The sequence below is a fragment of the Aptenodytes forsteri genome, unplaced genomic scaffold, assembly GCF_000699145.1.
Source record: "Aptenodytes forsteri isolate BGI_AS27 unplaced genomic scaffold, ASM69914v1 Scaffold255, whole genome shotgun sequence".
Taxonomy (NCBI): domain Eukaryota; kingdom Metazoa; phylum Chordata; class Aves; order Sphenisciformes; family Spheniscidae; genus Aptenodytes; species Aptenodytes forsteri.
In genome coordinates, this window is record NW_008794888.1 from 9,488,074 (window position 1) to 9,507,698 (window position 19,625).

General features: G+C 40.0%; 1 protein-coding gene across 1 annotated transcript in view; it reads left to right on the forward strand.

The window, feature by feature from the left end:
- The window catches only part of DIRC2 (disrupted in renal carcinoma 2), a 71,975-nt gene that overhangs the window by 3,795 nt on the left and 48,555 nt on the right, over positions 1 to 19,625 (forward strand). The window contains exon 2 of the mRNA XM_009275049.2: positions 19,454 to 19,547. Within this exon, the coding sequence (XP_009273324.1) occupies positions 19,454 to 19,547 (94 nt within the window). The remainder of the gene's footprint in view (positions 1 to 19,453; positions 19,548 to 19,625) is intronic.

Genomic DNA, 19,625 nt, shown 5'->3' on the forward strand with positions numbered 1-19,625 from the left:
GTCGTGAGGGCGGGGAAGGAGGCGCCGTCGGCCTGGGGCTGCCCGTTGCGCTCGGGGCTAGTGGCCTCGGTGCTAAAGGGGGATGACTAATACTTTAAAGGTATCATGAGTGCTATTTTCAGTACACTGCTCAAACAAAGGCACATCAAAGGCCATTCACGAGGAAGGTACTTAAGCTGTTCCTGAAACTAAGAGGAACCACGGCATCTTAGTCGCGGCTGAGGTGTGGGTCTGGAGATGTGCTTCCTTCTGGCATTGCCATGCGGGTGTTTGACCTGGAGGTGGTCGTGTTTTCTGGTAATCGGCTGTGATCCAAATGTGTTGATGTTTGGATCAAGTAATGTCAGTGCTCAGGGCGGCCACTGCACCTTGAAAGAAATACTTCATTTTTAAAAGCAGACTGAACACTAAGTTGGTGGTTTGCTTTTAGTTGCGCTAGGGAGATGCAAAGACAGCGAATGTAAACCAGCAGTTGTGCTCTGGGGTTTCAGAGATGAGCGCGAGGGAGAGTTTCCTAATTTGTGTTCAGGCCATTGCGTCTCGGTAGCAAACTTCTGAAAATGGTGTTTGTCTTTGGAGAACTTCTCTGGGGCCTGTGCAGTTTGTTTGTGGTCACCCTGGGGAGTGCTCTGGCGAGGTCAGGTACCTCTGTTTATAGATTTGAGCTTTTGGGCCTAAATCCACAGAAGCGTTTAGTCTTTTAATTCCTGTTTAAACAGGCCTCTAAACAGGAGATAGGAGCCTACATACCCTTGTGGCTCCTGATGTTAAGTGGTACTCATTCCATTTATTTAGGAATTAATAGCTCATTTGTGGGGAAGGAAGGGGGGAAAGTGAAGGCAGGCAGAGAGAAAATTGTAGCTGAGAAGGCATGTGTCTCAAAACTGGAATTGCTTTTCCTAAAACTGAAGAGGCATTGGGCAAATAAAACCTATTGGGCTGAAAATACATTCTCCAAATGAGTCCATGGTGGCTGTACAGCCAGTCTCCTCTCAAGCAATTTAGACTTAAGTTGACAATGTCTGTCTAGACTGCTGTATAATAGTGTTGTTAATTATCTTAAAATTAAAGTAAGTTACTTTTTTTTGTACAGTGAAGACAATGACTGCTCATGGTATGAAGGAAATAAAGCTAAACTTGAACCTATGCCTGTAGAACCAAGTCTGTATTTTTATTTCTTCATTTTCTACAAAGTTGATTCTGAGGGATGCAAAAAAACACTGGAAAAGTTTTGAAGTAACTCATGGAAGAAGAAACATTAGTGTTTTATTGTTTCTTTAATGTGATTGGTAATGTAGTTGCTGGATTTCTTGGTTTCACATGTAGCTTGTTTTAATGAGAATATGTATACAAGTGTTTTCCTTATTACCGTAACTGATTGCTTGGGTGTTTTTCTTTTTTTTTTTTTTTATTTTTAATTTCCATGTTCCTTGGAGATACTGATATGAACTACCCCTTTGCTCTTGCTTTGTTGCTTTCCTTGTTGAGAGAATTTTGGTTGGTAGCCTAAATAGAGCATCTCAACTCATTGGCTTTATGCATAAGGAGTACATAAGGGCTCTGGAGCATGTTTTTTTTGCACAGCAGCAGATTTTGTGGGAGCCCTGTTGTGTTTCATGCTGTTTTCTGAGTCTGAATGATTTGCACAGAGAATGTGGTACTGTTCACTTTGGAAGTGGCGGTGGAGTCCTGCCACTTGGTTTCTCATGGAGCAAAGAGGAGAGCTACTGCTGCCCAACTCTCCCATGGGGCGGTTTCCACTGGAGGCATGTTGCAGGGAGGTATCTGCTCTTTGGAGTAGGCATGTTCTGGGAGAGGCTTGACTCTACTGCTTTGAAGCTGTAAAGTTGGATGGGTGTGACCTTGCAAGAGCAGTATTTCACTTGCTTAGGGGTACAAATGCTTGTTGTTAGACCAAATTTACTCTCCGTACCAAAAATATAGAGGAACGACACCATTTACTCTCCTGGCTTCAATCATCTGTCATTGGAGTTAGCTAGTAAAGGAACTGTCAGGAAAAAAATGTATTTGTGAAGTGTCAACATGTAAAACCTGGCATGTATCAGAAGCATGACACTGTAGATGATGCATGTCAGAATTTGAGAGAAGATTCTGCTTTTAGATAGTCCTATACTTCACAGTTAGAGGTATATCTAACTGGTATTGATACGTAGCTGCCTGCTGTCAGTTAAGTGTGATTTTGTGTTAGGATGCTTCAGACGAAGTCCAAAAGTATTTGTCTTTATGCTACAATGAACAACTAAAAACCAAATAGTTTGAAACATAAATCTGTTTCCATACCAAACTTCTGTTGTATTATTTGTGTGCCTGTTTCTTATTTCAGTAGTGCTTATAAGGGTGTGGTCACTTTTTTTTTTTACCTTTTAAGTAATTAGAAGTTGAAAGATTGAATATTGCATGATGAAACATGCAATAGGCATGTTAATAATCCTACTTGGAAGAAGCATTTCTTGGGCTGCGTGATTCAGTTCCATCACAGCTTCTCAGAGATGTGTGGGGTCTTCTGAGAAGAGAGGACAGCAGTGTTTATTTTTAGTACAAGGTATGCTAAATAAGCTCCAAATTATCTGTTCTTCAGTTCTGTATAGAAGGCATCCAAGATGGAGAAATTACACTTTTTTTGTTTTCTAACCTCGAAAGGTTTCTTGGCCTTTGTGACCTTTTCCCTCCTGGCCTGCCAAGTGTGTCTCCTGGATTTTTTTTTTTGTGGAGGCCTGTTTGCAGGTGACACAGGTAATGCAGTTGGAGAATGGGAGGAACATGTGGGCTGGGAAAGGTGTGTAGATGGTATCTCTTGGCTCCCTGGGGAATTTCTGCGGGAGATACCACAGGGAACTGTACGCCTCCCCCAAGGACTCTGATGACCCAGAATGGCTACTGGTGTCAGGAGCAGCGTGACAAACAGTCTTGGTTGGCTAAGCTCACGTTCCTGTAGATCTATAGGGATTTCCTGGTTTTTTTAAATGAAATTGAGGGTGAATTTTCATCAGGAGAGTAGTGATGGTCTTAACAACGCTGTATTTGTGAAAAATCTTACTTGAAGGTCTGAACAGACTCAGTAGGAATATGCAATTTTTTTTTTTTTGAAGGGTGATAACACTGTATTTTAAAGTGTCTTTGAGATATTGAAGGAAGTTTGGATTTAGCTGGTGTTTCTGTAAGGTGTGTATGTTGGAAGCTAGTTTGTATTTTTTTTCTGAGCTCTTGTTCTCAAAAATACATTCATTTTCAGATGCGTAGATCACAGCTGGAAATTCTTCTTCAGGGAGCGAGCCCTGTTCCTGTTCCTGCCTCCCTGCTTCCTCTGGCTGAATGGAGACTTCTGCCAGCGTGCTCTTCCTTGGGACCCTGGAGGAGCTTCCCATGCTCCTTGGCTAGGGTGCTGTCATAGGGACAGTGGTGGCATCTGTAACGTCTCCTAGTCCTGTTCTGGGATGGGTGCATGTTGAAACTCAGGAATTATGTTTGTGTGCATCATTTTTGAGTATGTGCCATTTTGAAGTAGGTTTGAAAACCCTTTTCCATAGGTGGAATTACAGGTGTTGTCTTGGTTGGTTGGTTTCTTATTGAAGAACAGTTAAAAGATGGAGTGTGCCATGGAGCTAAATGTGGCTTATCTGGTGCATTTTCTTTAGCAATAGGATTAGAGAGTCCTTGTTTAAATGATAATTACCTTTAGAGATTCAATAAGACTGAAATTAAATGGGAGATTACTTCAGTGTGCTGTTGGATGGACCCTTGTTGTTTACATGATTAAAATTAGCTACAATTTGTTACATGATGCTTGAGTGTTTATGGATGTTTTGTGCCTTGAGTGTTTCACTTCCTGGGAACTGTAAATATAAGCATACAGAAGTGTTAGGATGTTTATATATCTAATTCCTATTGAAATAGGAAGCTTACATCCTTCTATGGATCTGGTTCACTGTTTTTTTGTTTGTTTGGGTTTTTTTATTATTAGTTAAGTTCATAGTTACAAGGTGAGACCTAGAGGTAATATATACTGTAAGTCTTCATTATGTTACCATATAATCACAAAGAGGCAATGAAGAATGAAATACTTTATGCTAATTTACATTAAACAAATTGAACAGAATGGTGATTTTTTCATTAATTTTTGGAATACAGTGAACATAGTTTTATATTGAGTTTGAAGAAATGTGACATATTACTTGTAAAAGTGAAATTTAATCTATTTCTTGGTCCTTCTTTATAAAATGGAATATGCTTACATGGGTTGCATAGACATTCTTAGTAACTTTATTTTGCTGAAATTAAATTTACATAGGATTGTTATCCTTGTGATTAAATTATGAAGTAGAGAGAAAACGTCAATAATCAGATTTTGGTTTTTAATGGAGATTGGCTTGTCTATTGAAGCAGTGAATGTTTTTACTTTTATGAATAGTTATTCCTTTCCTGAATATCAAACTCTTGATTTCATTGCTGTCTCCTAAATCATGCTTCTCAGTTTCCTTCTCTGAGACATTTGATAGTTCTTATCTCTTCCACTTGGGAATTTTGAGGTTAAATCCTTTAATACAGTCTGACAAAATAGTCATGAATATTGAGTATGAATAGTAAATCGGGCCTTACTAATATAAAAAGTCTTAATAACTATTCTCTGTACAAAATAAACTACACATGATGGATAAAGAGATTTCTGCATAGCAGCTTTCATGTTTGAAGTTCCCAGACTGTCGCTTTGTGCTACATGCATGGAAACACTGATTTTGATTTCAGGGGACCTCTGGACTCCTCTAACTCACATCTAGGGTCACTGCGACAGAAGGGAGAAGTGAACTTGTTCTCCCCCTAGATTTTCATCTAGGAAGTGTTTGTGAAATGCCTTTGGTTTTATTTTGAGAGATGTGAAGGTGGGTACAGAGAGCAAAGAGGAAGCAGGTGGTTGTTCCAGAAGTCAGTGGAATGGTCAAGTGAAGCCAACAGATGGGGAAGACTTTCTTTCTCCTAGGTGTTTCCATTGCTCTTGGCATCTCAAGGTCCTTGTCCATCATTCAGGCTCTCAGACAACGTGGTAGTAAATATAAATTGGAGCCTCTTACTAATAACTTAGAAAAATTGCAGTAGGTCTAGTTGCTGATAGGTATCACTTGGTATAGATGGACAGTGTGAAGTACTTTCCATGGTGGCACTCATAAGAACATGCTGAGTTTTTAATGGAAGTATTCATAGTTCTGTCGTGTCCCAAGCGATCATAAACACATGGGGTTTTGGTTAACAGAAGGAGGACAGAAATAGGTGAGTCGTGAACCTTTAAAGTCTGAGAGTTTTCATCTTGTGGCAAAGAAACACATTTTTAGCTCCTTTTTGTAATGATGTCAGAAACAGATTTTTCTTATCTGAGATGCATGACTGCAGGATATGTGGCCAATATTTCAAAATGACCAATTTGATAATTCACAGGTCAAGTTCAAGCATGAGCCTCAGCTAAAGATGCCTAGGGTAAGACTCGGCGTAAGGCTGTAAGACTTTAATGTAATTTGGTGAAATCAAGCTGAAAGGATTTACACACTACACCAATAGAAAAGGTTTATGCAGACTTTATGGTTTCGGTAGGTTAGTACAGCCTACAGGAAAGAAATACCCATGGGAAAACTTACAGGTATGAAAATGTGGGTAGAACGGCAAGGAGCCGGTGAGAAAGGAAAGTGTGATGTTTCTGGCACTCGACTGAAATATGCCGAGATTACAGAGAGTAGTCTTATCATAAGCAACTGATTCTACTCAGTAACATTTATGTTAATGGAAAAGGTCTTGTTAACTCCAACAAGAGCAGCAGAAGACTCTCTTGGATTTAATGGAAGCTAAATGTGAACTTAGTGCTTTAGTTTAAAAAAAAAAAAAAGGGGGGGAGGGGGGAAGAAAATGCCTTGACTCATTTGCCATGAAAACTGTATATATTTGGTGAAAAGGCAAGTGATTAATGCACTTCAAACAAGTGCAAAAGGAATTTGAAGGAAAATATCTGTTTTACCCCAGTCTGTTCTCTCTCATCCTGTAGACATCTTCTACTGCACGCTATGAATGATGCATATTTCATTGTCTTCTAAGTGATACTGATCCACACCTATCAAATTCCGTGAAAGGGATTAATTTTCCTAAGCTAACAAATCTTGGAAGAGATGAGATGAAGTGTTGTTTTTCATGTGGAAAGATGAAAGAAGCAATTAGAGAGCTGAATATAGGTAAATCCCACTAGAGTAGATATTTGATCAGCTTGATTTTACAAAACTTATTTTGATGAGTTGCTAGTGTGTGTGTTTGTATAGACACGCTTTTCCTCTGCACCATCAGAAGAAAAGAAACAGGAAGACTGAACCGAACTTTGCTTTTGTTGCTTAATTTTATATACTGTGGCTGTATGGAAGTCCAGGGAGCATTTGTGCAAGTGCTTGCAGAAGTGAGGACTCATTAGAGAATTGATTGGCCCACCCTCACTGGAGTCAGGCGTGCTGCAAAAGATCACTTGAGATACACAGAGTGATTAGCAACATAGAGTGGTTTAATTAGGATCTGATGAGTTGTATTAACTTGATGCCACTATGATTCATCATAGCAATACTAGCTTGATTGTTAGCAGCACTTCCCATACCTCCTGATGGGCTAGGTTGAGATGAAAGCATCAATCATGGCTGTAGACAGATGTCCTCTTCTGGAGCTCTTTCTGTTAGATGGTAGCACCCCCAGTCTCTGCTTAGTACTATGTTTCCACAGACATTTCTCTTTATACTACTACCCTTTATGCAACTCCCGTGCTCTTTGCACTCTTTGCACACTTCTTTGCAGCTGCGGCAGTGGTGCTAGGAGAGCTGTGTGAAACACCACGTACTGAAGAATATCAGGAAACTGCATGCTGGATTTAAAATAACTTTTTCATGACGGAAAGTAAAATCCTAACATGTTTACTATTCTCACATGAGCTATGCAATGGCCATGTTATCTGAGGATAATGTTATCTTAGGCTTTGGTGCACTGAACATACAGGCACACTGAGCGTGGGGTATGTAATTTGCTATACCTTGATGTTAACAAATTGATGAACAGGGAAATAATTTACCAGTGTAAAATATGATCCCTTACTTTTATTATGCAGCTGTTAACGCAAGCAGTATTAAAGCACTTAGGCATCCCAGAACTGGGTCAGGACACAGTTGCAGCTGGGAAGATATTTTGTCAGCAGTAGCTTTTAGAAGTTGACTACAGAGAGTGTAATTCTAGGGCAGCTGTGCACTGATATCTCCCCTGTTGTATGCTCATGTGTTTTCACAACCCCTCACAACCTTCTATTGACCCAAATCCTTCCTAATCGGACTGCTTCCTCTCTCTCTCTCCTGCCTCACCTGTGTGTCTCCTTGCTGTTGTGGTGCGCCCATCTTGTCCTCCAACTTCCCTCTGTCCTCCACTCCTCCTGCTTGTTGAGGAGTAGAGGAGGTTGGATGTGAGAAGCTCAGGGCTCAAAGGAGTGAGAGCAGATGTGAGAAAAGCCCTTGGATAGGTGGGAAGAGATAGAAAGAAGGGGAGAGTGTAGGCAAGGTAGTGAGTGGGTGACGCATGGATGCAGAAGCGAGATCTAGAGCTGGAGGGCAGGGAGTGGAGTGGATGGGAAAGGTGGAGGAATGAGCTGAGTAGGAGGCACAGGGAAAAGGACGCTGAGCGTCTTCCCCAGCAAGCAAGAAGTGGTAGTAAACATGACTTGGGTAGCCAGCAGCAAATGATGGGGGTGGTGTGTGCCTGCACCCCTTCTGGGCTGCCTGCACAGCATCCCAGCCACAGATCAGTAAACACAGCTTTTGTGAACTGGCTTGAGAAGCACTTTTAAAACCAGGAGCTGGGAAGTCTCTTTGAACGCAGTTGACCTTTTTTGCCTTTTCTTATCTACAACAAGGTCCCAGTCTCCTGTCTCTGCACAACCCGATCTCAGAACTCTGCCTGGCAGTGCCTCTCATCGGTCAGAGGGTGCAGTCGGTCCTTCCTTCACCCTCCCCTTTCCTGAGGCACCCCAGGCCATGGCTGTCTGCTCCCTGCGGGGCTCCGCGGGTGCTGCCGGCGCAGAAGAGGGCAGCTGTTCCTTCTTGCGTGGGTTTGGTGGTGACGGGTGTCTGGCCTCGTGATGGAGGCACGAGCAGGATGCTGGGGTGGATGTGGCTGCTCGGGGTGGTGTCTCTCCCCTTCTGGAAGGCCTTGTGGAACGGGACAGGAAACACTAAAATACCATTACGTTGCCCACTGCCTTGCTGCGTTTTAAAAACATTTAAATTTTGCCAATCTCCTTTCTTCTAGAAGTTTTTAACAGTGTGGCAGCTGTGCTACAAAAAGGTAACTGGTGCTAACTTCTGTAACATAAATGACAACAATAATTCCACTGTTATCAAAGTCCCTTGGGCTTTCTCATAGATTTTTCTTGTGGAAGTAGTAAAGTACTTAGGAAAGTTGTATTGCATTCGTTTTGCTAGCTGTATGTTTATACTATATTTATAATTCCTAGCTATTAGTTTATAATTCCATTAAAGAGAAAAAAGAGTAAATCAGGTTTTGGCCTGTGAAAGCTGAATCTGCTTCCTTTAAAGAAAACTGAGTCTGTTTCCTTTAAAGAATTAATATGATATTGTTTATTTTTCCTATCAGAAGAAACTAAGCTTGAACAAAGAAAGACCATTTTCATTTGGTAATGCTGAACTAACCCAGCTTTACTGATTTCTAAATTCCGGTAACAGCATTACCATTGCATAAACAACACAAATTTTATTCATTATTTTTGGCCGATGTTGTTTTTAGGAGTGAGTTTCATGTTACGTTTTAGGAGTGAAAAACTGAAGCAAATGCAAAAATGAGGTTCATAACTTTTTAATAAAGTTCAGATATTTTCTGTATTGCCAATTTCTACCTACTTTTTTTTTCTAGTAAGAAATGCCCTGCTTATGGGAAATGAGCCATGTAGAACAGGAGTATTTGCTTGCCTTTTCAGAGCTGAAGTAGAAAGTGCATAGCACAGGTCCTGAAATAACATTCCTGTTGTGAAAATCTATAGTCTGACATTGCCAAACAAAAATATTTGGTTTAAAAACACCCAAACCCCCCAAAAACAAGGTCAGTGCTGAGATGAGCAGAAGTAAATTTAAGAAACGTGATGTTTTGATAATTCTCTGTTAGAATATTTTGCAAGTTTTCTTGGAGAACGTTGTTCTCCTAGTGGCAACCCAGTGGAGCCTCAGCTGAGCAGGCCAAAGACCTCACTGGTAGAAATTTCTTTAAGAATTTTTTTAGTTATAATCCTGGGGCAAGGGAAATCGTGGCTTGCTCTGCCTTTCTCTCAGTGGTGACATTCAGAGCTATTCCATCACTTCCTGCCATAATTTTGTTTTTTTGATAATTCTCATGTGCATGTGCTATTGTGGCTCTGTAGCCATGCTGTAACTATAATTGTGCTGCAGAAGCTTGTGATCAATGCTCCAACTTCCTCAAAAGCTACAAATTAAGCTTTCTCATGCAGATTTGTAGTAGAGAGGATTTTTAGATTTTTCCTCTTTTTAAAGCTGGAGATCCATATGACTCAGCCCGAGGGAGTGATGTGTTTTGAAAGTGAGAGGTCTTCTGCTTTTTGCAAAGTCTGCTGATGTTTTTCTGGAATACAAGACGTAAAATACAACTGCATTTAGAAACCTTTTGTTTTACTTGGTTATTTTTGATGAACGCCATCCCTTTTGAATATTTGAGAAAGGCAGAGTTGTTATATTTTAATTGATTAATCACGTGAACCTAAAGAATTGATCAGGAGCCTAAAAAATGTAATGGGTTTAGGACCGATTACAGTGCTGCAAAGGGTGTCTTTTAGGATGAACTATGTACCCTAAATAGTGCCTGATGCATTTCCATGTTAAAGTAATGTTGAAAATGTTCACAGAGAGGAAAATTGAAAGCTTACTCCAGTGACCTTTCCTACAAGTCACAAGACCCACATGGATGTTACGTCAATAGGACTTTTAAGGCTCTTTTTTCCCCAACTCACAGCAGGGATAGTAAAAAGGAGAAACTTTGCAGGTGCACTAGACAGTATTTAGCGTGGCTGCCAATCCTTGCTGCGTGGTTGCTTCTTGATACTCTGTCGTGGCAAAGCAAAATGCCTCTGTATTTCTTAAAATGAAGAATTTCATGCACCATTGGGTGGTGCAGGCAAGTACCACTAAGCTAATGACAGAACATCTTCCCTGATAGACGCGTACAAGAGAGATTGTTTTTCCTCTCTGTTGCCACAGGTAAGGATCTGTAGTTAGTTGTGTGGTAATTAAGCCTGCTGTGCAATCGGAGTCCTTGAAATGAGTGGGAAGAGAAAAGAAAAAGCTTCCTTCCCCCTTGTTGGGTGCTGAAAGGGCTTGGGTTTTCGGTGTTCGTCCAGGAATACAACAGTGAGAGCTGGAGTGAAGGCTTGTTTTCTTGGACTTTCTCTTGACTTGTTAATGAGCATTCATAATTTAGTTTGAAAATTAATGAAGAGGTTTAGTTCCCGACAGCATTATTAGCTATTTTTGTCAGTTGCTCTGCATCTCTCTCTGTATGTATACACTAGCACATGCGTACACACATGCACGCCCTGTTACGTAGTTTTTCAGTTTATCAAATGACAAAGATGGATTAAATGATTCAACCAAATCTTCATGTTTCAGTAAATATTGGAGTTGAGAGTAGAAAGCAGGTACCCGAGGTGAAGGAAGAAAGAACAACTCTTGCAAGTGTTTGTATATTAATTTCACAGATTCAGTAAGCACTCAGATAGCTCTTTTTTTTATTGTGTCCCAGCACTGCACTGACCCCAGGTGAAGAGAAGACCTGAATTACTAGCCTTTCTAATACTAATGGTGAGACTGGCTCCTGTTTCCATGTGTTTATAGCCTGAATAAACAAGGCAGAGCGGGGAAAAAAAAGAGAAAAGTGAAGCAGAAGATGTGGCCTGCCCAATTTCATAAGGCATGTTGAGAGATGCAGGTCCTGCTGCCCCAGGCCAGTGCTCTCTTCTCTCAGAGGCGCTCTGCAAGGATTAAGAGAGGTTCATTGCACTTGGATTAGTTGCAGATAAAATGGATGTTCTCTGCAGTAAAATGCGTAATACCAATAAACAGCTAAAATAATTGGTCTCCTCCGAAGCCAAGAAACATGGTATTAAAGAATAGGAGATATTTTAGTAAAGAGACTAAAACTGATTCTACAATCAGCATTTTGATCTGCAGGCAAATACCATTCAACTCAGCGCTTTGTTTATCTGTTCAGGCAAAATGTCAGTCTCTGGACTGATAAATAGAATTTACAACACTTACAGAAACTTGCAATGCAGATTTTTAATCTGCATCTTTTGCCATTTGTTTTTCCATTGTTGATGTTAAACTATTAGGATTCTTCAAAATCCTTAGCTGACATATGGAAGGAAATTTCAGTACTTGTAAATTACCTTTTTATACACACAGAAGCTCAGATTAAGCCTGTACAGTTCTTGAAATCAGGACTACTTTATTTACAGCACCAAACTTTTAACTTGCTGCACAAAGTCTGGAATACCTGTTTTGTGTTTACAGGTATAGTCTGCCACCAACAGTGGTTAAATCCACGTTAGCAGAGCTAACTCTGTAAGACACCATAGAAGGACTTGGGTCATTAAGTTTGTAACAGCTACGCTTAGAGGAGTAGAGATTTGGAGAATTAAGCTATACTTTCCCTGGCATATTTTTAGAGATTATTTATGTTCTTGCTTAACATGCTGGGAAAATGTTAAAACAGGTGGGTCCCCTGGTCATATTATCTTGACCTAATTGATGCAAATGAGACAAAAGCACACTGCATCCTCTTGACATGGTTGTGATAGCTTGTTCTTCCTTCTAACAGGTGCAGTCAAATTCTTATATCTAGGGTAAACAGAAAAATAATGATTTTAATATGCTTTAATTAATGTTAAAAATGGAGGGAAAAAAAAAAAAAAAGAAAAGAAAAAGACCCTAAAGCAAGAAGAGTATTTACAATACAATACAAAGTGAGCACAGCAGTTTGAGTGTGAATACGTAAGTATCTTGATTCCCTTACAGTCAGGGTGCACATAGAGAAAGATGCAGCAGCTCAGGAATTGCGGGGTGGTTGTGTGATTGTCATAATAATTCTCAACTGCATTATATTTAGCTTTGCTTCTCACAGTTATGTCCTAGCAGCTTCTATATCTGTTTTAGTTGTTACACGTGTTCGGTCGTTTCCCTCAAAATGACTGTCTTCTCTCCGAAACACTTGGCTAGCTAAATTTTGTGCTTCGATTCTCTTAGTTATATTGGGATTTTTTTTACAGGATTCTTAACTAACCTCATAATTCCGGAGTGATGCTGTTCTTACAAGGACTCATGCGATGACGTTTCTGCAAATAATGCATGTTTTTTATCTGAGAGTAATACGGAAAAAAGGACCAGTGGGGATGAGTGTCGGACCTCGTATTTTCAGTTTTGCACGCAGTCTTGCTGTGTCTGTCCAACAAGTGCTAGCAGCAGAAAAAGCTATCTTTGGGTCAGATCTGGTCTCTGGCACCAGTCTTTCTTCCTGATTTGGCAGGGGCTTCCCTGCGGGTTCCCCCGGATTGGTGACACTTCTGGGATACTGGCTTTTCTGAATTTCTGACCCTGATTAGGAAGTCTGTATCAAACCACAGGAACTATTTTACTTGAAGCTGCTCTGTTTATACATACAAAGTTTGTTTCCTCAAATTTAAGTTTTGCAAATAAATTAATTTATAAGAAATTTCAAACTCATTTTCATTACCTCCTACATCTACATTTCAAGAGGTTTCTAGTACATATTTTGTCTGGGGATCCCAATCTGCCTACTATTTATGTCAGATGGAAATTGGAGCACAGTGTCTAGTAAAATCTGCCCTTGCCATGCTAGCCTCCACTGGAAAGTGGAACTGGGCTGTGCTGTGAGATCCATACAGGAAAAGGTCTACTTTTCGTATCCGAGACAAGACTGGGGGTTGAAATGTAGCTTTGGGTCTAATTTATTTCAGACAGGTCCTATATGATAGAGCTTGGTTCTTACTATTTGATACCAGAAGGGTGCTGTCACCTGTCCTGCAGAATGCTTAAATGAGGTCACAGGGAGTTTGCTTCATTTTCAATCAGAAAAATATAATCAAGTCCTAAACCTTTTCAGTTGAAATTTGGATGCTAGTTTGGTAGTGCCACATCGAGCCAGGGGAACGGATGGAAACAATTGGCTTCAGTTTGTTTTTAAAAGCACAGCTTACAAAACATGGGGCAATAACAGAAGCATCAGCATCATGTAGCCAGAGAGAAAGGGAGATCCAGGTTGTGCTTAATAGCACCCCATGACATCTTAGCCATCAAACTAGGAGTAATTTTTGATTAGTTACATATGACCTGGTAGTTGTTCGCTCTTGCATGCAGTCTTTTTATTTGGTTCCCAATTTTTCTTGCTTCCGAGTGTAGTTGATGGGGATGTATTATTTTCCATTGAGTTTCCAAACACAATGTATGCTCCTCTGCAATCAAGTGCTTTTGTGGAATCCGAGGCGGGCCTGATATACTGATTTTTCAAGTTTGTTCCGTGTGTTAGAAAGATTTCAGGACCACAACTCAGCTATAAAGTCTTTTTACATCAGTGAAAAGCTTCTTTTCTTTTGCAAATTGTATTGCTTGATGCAAGGATGCTTCTTCTGAAAGAGGATTGCTGCTTATCATCCTTAATGGCAGTAGTAAATTTGGCAAAGTGCAGGCACAATGGAAGTTTTATTCACTGTGTTTAGTAGAAAGGTAGCAAATTTTTTTTTGTGTGTATTTTAATCATGACAAAGATAACTGATCTTGTGAAAGTAAGTGGCACAGCTATTAGTATAATTATGCTAGAATTACATTTAAAATACAAAGATTCCTGGAGCAGTAGATAATGATGAAGCAGGGACTCTGTGCAGAGCTTTCAGGATTCCCTGATAACGTGAGCTGTTTAATCAAGCTTTTGTTTTAATATGGCTAAATGTAAAGGCACGCATTAAGGAGGGAGAGAAACAGACCCTTGCTATGAAACAGAGAATTGGTATTCAGCAAAGAAATCCATTTTAAAAAGGATGGTTGAATAATAAGGAGGGTATTTAGACAAGACAGAAAAACAATTCCAGGACCAAAGAAAAATAGTATAAGACTTGGAGCTCAGTGCTTTGCTTACTGAAACCAAAGGTAAAGGTTGTTTATTGTATGTTAACTTCATAGAAGGAAAAATGCAAGATCCTGTGCTTTGTTTTGTCAAGAAAGGCAGAGCAAGAATTTGTTTGAAAACTGTATTTGCTTTAAATTACAGGGAAAAGCACAATTTAAGTGACTTGTTGGAACAGCTGTTGAAATTGGGGAGTTTTTAATTTCCTGATGTGTGTGCATCAAGACAGGATTGATTATTTTTTTAGCTAGATATGCTTTAGTCAAAATAATAGCAGAGTAGTTAAGTGAATTAAAATGCTCTCAGTTTAGTGTCAGAAGGGATGGTTCTTGCTTCCAGCCTGGTCTTTAAAAACTGTGAAAATGTGCAGCAGGCTGATGTCACTTGTTTTCTAATTAGAGCCTTGTTGTATTCTGCATTTGTAGGACTGATTTTAGTATCTGCAGCTGAAGGAAGGAAACCCCTCAAATGTTAATGTATCCGAGAGCAGGGTGTGTGGGCTGTACGAGGAAAATCCACTGCTGCCCGTGCCAGGTGGAGGGCTGAAGCTGGCAGCTTTTCCTCTGGCCAGACTTCCACTAATCTCAGCAGAAAGGTGAAAAGTGTTCTGCACATCCAACTGGAATTTCCCCCCCAAGACAGATGCTTCATTAGGAGGGGGGAAAAAAACAAACCCAAACAATACCTGCCATTTGTGTGATGCTCTGAACGAGAAGTGTGTTTCTCTCCGTGGGTCTGTAGCAGTAGCTGGGGAACCGGGGTGCTGCGTGTGCTGGCCTCAGCCGGGGCGGGAGCAGGGGATGCACAGGGTGTTTGCTGCCACTAGACAGCAGAAGTAGAAACTTCCACTTCTTGACAAGCAGACAATTTTGACTTGAATGTGTGTTTTGTGTGAGTAAGGATTTGTTTTTTACAGTCTGTCAGTCACGTGTTTTATGATGTTTTATCGTAATGGATGATTGACAGGTGAGAGAAGGAACGGTCATACTTCTCAAAAGCTTACAAAGGCAACAAACAGTTGTTAATCATGTTCTCTTTCTGAATGACAAACTGATAATGTATAAATGGTTAGAACAAGTTAATTGTAGCTGTACAACATTTTTTATTAAGCTTCTTATTAAACTGGGCATAATAAATCACTTACTGGGTTACAAGTCAGTAATGCAATGTCGGGGGGTGAAATGCATTTTCTTTTCATGTACTTTAAAAAGCATCTTGAAAGTAAGGCATGCTGGAAGAGTTGTGGGGGATGCAACACCCACGTATGGGATGCTGTCGCTTGATGTTGCTGTGAGGGAGCTGAAGAGCAGCTGGGTGCCACCGGCGGCCGCTGCCTCCCACTCCGGTGTGAGACCACATTGGGGTGTGTCGGGTTTTGCTTGTTTTCTGTGTTGGGCTGTGGGTGGTGGGGGGCCTTGGGTTCATCACACTGTTTGCGTTGCTGCAGCAGCTGCTTTCCCAGCAGAGAGGAAAGGAAACTAGTGGGCCAGCTAGAAATGTCTCAGGGGCCAGATCCGGTCAGCATATCCTGCCGGCACAGGTAATCATTACTAGTTTACCAGTACAACATGTCTTGGCTGGATTAAAAGTCTGTGTTTTGCAGGAGAGTTAAGAGGATTGTGGGTTGAGAGTTTCTGTTAAATTTCTAATAGTGGCAGGAGTTTGGGGGTAGTTGTTTTAAAAAGAAATAAAAACCAGCAAATGCAGCATGGGCTGCTGAAGTTGTAAAGCAGACTGTGTTATTAGCTGCAGAAGGGTTAAACAACAATATTGACTGTTTCACTCATAAATGATAATTAATGTCTTTTTGTTACTGACTCAATTTCTGCTGCTAGCTTGGACTTTTCTGTTACTGTCAATGACGTTTGGCCGTTCTGAACGTGGCCACGCTTTGCTCAACAGTCAGTGCAACCTGTGGGGCCCAGAAACCTCCTGCAAGAGCAGGGTGAGGATGAGCAGCTAACGAGCAGGGCTCCAAAGAACAGACAACTTCCTCCATTGGCAGAAAATCCCTTTAAAGGAGTTTCTTCCCTTTCCAGCCATGTGTCAGAAACCTCTGATAGAAGGGGACTAGAAACTGGATGATGGATTTTAAGAAGCTGTAGCTTCCCCCCAGCCCCCTCAATTACCGCTTGCATTTACAGGGTAAAATTAATGAAGTTAATTATATTTACTCAAAATCTTGGTTGTGTGAATTACTTGGATCTTTTAAAATAGAGAAGTAATTTCTTGCAGGGTTCACAGGCTTTTTTTTTTCAGGCTTGGTTGGTTACTTTGGTTTATTGTCCCCATGATGCATGCTGCTATCTGAAACGCTCTGGGGTGCACTTTTTAGAGTAATACAAGATGTCTAATTCTGATTAAGGGCCACTGCAATGTTCAAAGCAAAAATACTGAAATAATTATAGAAATACTATTAAAGACCGATTTCTAACAAAGATGAAAAGGAAAATGGATTTGGAGAGTTAAAATGTAAAGCAAAATAAAAGGGGAAGGTGCTTAGAGGTTAGAAATACATCATGTAATTAGCAAAGAAAATGTCTAATATGCTGTTTGTCTGACAGTCTTTTACTTGTTCACTTTGGTGTCATCATTTTCGACATGCAGCTTTAACCATAGGAATTTTTAGGGGTGTGTTTACGTGTTAAGGTGGAAAAAAATGGCCAAAGAATAATCTGGCTGATCAAAACGTTTAAAAGTGGTACATTACAGTGTATAGTATTCAAGATGAAGACTTCAAAGAATGTTTGGAGAAATCAAACATACTTGATTGTGAGGCGTTAACTGATAATTTTATTTTAAAATTACCAGACATGTAAAGTTGACATTAAAGATAAGCCTAGAATTAGGGCTGGGGGAGAACTTCGGCATCCAATTCAGTTTTCACCAAATTGTGTGTTGTTTTTCTTAGGAAACTTTTCTGCAGATTTAAATTAAAACTTTTTCTTGGTTTGTGTTTTTTGGTTTTGGGATTTTTAAAAAAATTAAAAATCATATAGAAGGTTTTTATTTGGAAACACTCCTCATGCATTCTGTGGTGATTTAAACTTAAATTTCTGTATAATACTCATTTACTACTGTGCCCTGGGCTTGCACCTAGCTTCTGCCTCCTGTGGCACCCCGTGAGCAGGACCTTCCAGGCTGGCTGTCTCTGTCTTTCTGTCTTCTGAAAGGCAGAACATGCCGTGTTTTGTGAAATGTAATTCAAAAAGACCATGGTTTACATGGAAAATATGAAGGTGATGTGTACGTTACTAGAGCTTTCCTGAAACATTGCAGCAGTGTTTCCAAATGGAAAACTTCAGATTTTTCAGTTAAAAGACCTGTGTTTCGATTTTCCATCAATAAAATTCTAATTCTCATTGTGTACAAGTCCTCATTGTGCACAAAAGCAATGCTAACAAAGATTCATTTCCCAGGAGAAAAGGCAAAAGCAGCGCATATGCGATCCCGATACAAATAATTACCCCCACAACATATGCAGTATGGTAATATGGGGTTAAGCATGCCATGTGAAGGCTCATGTGGTGGCCCAGCAAACATGAAGAACAACAGGATTTTGAACAGCCGTATTATCCGGACATTTAGTTAGGGCTCTCTGAACAGGCACGCTTGAAAAACCAGTTTAACAGCAACACGTACTGGTTGAGCGCAGAGTGAAGCAAGTAAGCCTGGGCGGGCACTGGAAATCCTTTAAGGAAACAAATATTCTCGGCTGTTGATACTTCTCCAGGGCATCAGGGATGTGAGGTGTCCTTCAGGGTCACAGGACTGCAGTTTGCATTCCTTTTGTTAATGACTGAGCCATACCAAAGGAAGTCATACTTCCATTTCAGAAAACCTGTAATATTAACTTCTTTTTGTTTGGGTTGTCTTGGGCTAGGTTGATTGAGAGAGGAGCCATCTTTGGTTTGGTTTGTGCAGTGTCCAGCACAAGGAATTACATACCCGTGATTGAGGTTCACTAAGAGCTGTTGCAATAAGAGCAAAGTGATGTCTCGTCCTCTAAAATTACATTTTAGTAAAATACATGCTCTAAAACCCCCATAAAATTCACATGGAGACAAAATATTTAATGCAACTACTGGTTGAATTGTACTGATTACAGGAGTCATAGAGGGTGCACTTCTCTGAAAATTGGCAGTTTTAGAAAGAATCAAAATCGTTTGCTTGTTAGGTGAGTTATCACAGGGACTGGTCTTTTTCTGTCTGTGTTTTGGGTAGTTCTAGTTTCACCTAAAAGTTAGAGATACTGTGTGTTTGTCATCATTTAATTGTTTTTATTATGTTCTGCTAAGAACATGGAAGCCCTTTATTTTCTATTTGTTGCTGTGAAATTGTTTCAAGTTTTACGACTTCACAGATACAGACTGTATCAGCAGTTTCTAATTGTGCATAGTTATGATTTTGGTGTTTTACAAGATTCTGGAGGTTAAGTCCCTCAGCTGTCACTGTTCTCTTTCTGTTTGCTGCTGATGGAAACACCTTAGCAGCAGCAAGTAAACTGCTGGCAAAAGGAATTGCAGCACTAAGATGAAGTTGTTTCTAATCTAAGTGCTTCTTGGTCGAGAATCGCATTATGAGGAAAAAACATTTTCAAGGAATCAGTCAATTGTACCTTTTTTCTAATGTACTGTATTTACAATCTCTGACAATTTGAGCTGAGTGCAGCGAAAACCTGGCCTAATTGCAAGGGCTGCAAAAAAATACTTGTACTTTTTTCCCCTGAATAAATGGTTAGTTCTTCAGGATGAAATGCATATCTGCGTTATGAAAGAAAACAGTAACAGTTCTGTGTCTGTGCTCATTAAGTGGTTGGAAAAGAATGTACAAGGCCAGATTTTTCTTTGGATCTACCTAGATTTCAGATCACACACTGGAGCATATTCTCTGATGCTTCTAATTCTGAAGGGAATATTATACATTTTGATGATACTTTTATTATCACTTTTCACTTCCAAGAATGTCTAAGATTTTGGGTACAGTCCTGTGCAATAGTATGCCAAGAGTCAGCCTTTGTAATTCTGGAGTGTAAGTATAGAAAATAACACAGCATTTCATAATGTATCTATAATTCATATCAGCACCAAAGTGTTTATGATTTGAAAGAGATATGCATTACTTCTGTGAGACTGCATGTAAATACATATATTTAGGCAACTTTTTTTTGCAACGTTGCTGACTTAACTTGTAAAATACTGTTGTTTTTTCATCTTAGGTCTGAGGGTAACTGTGTTACTAACATCATCCCTCATGGTATTGGGAGCTGGACTGAGATGTGTTCCAGTTTCAGACCTAGAAATTAGGAAGAAGTAAGTGAATTAGTTATTTTTAATATACATATTTTATACTTTCTGTTAATGTAACTTTTGCTGCTACTGCAATGAAAT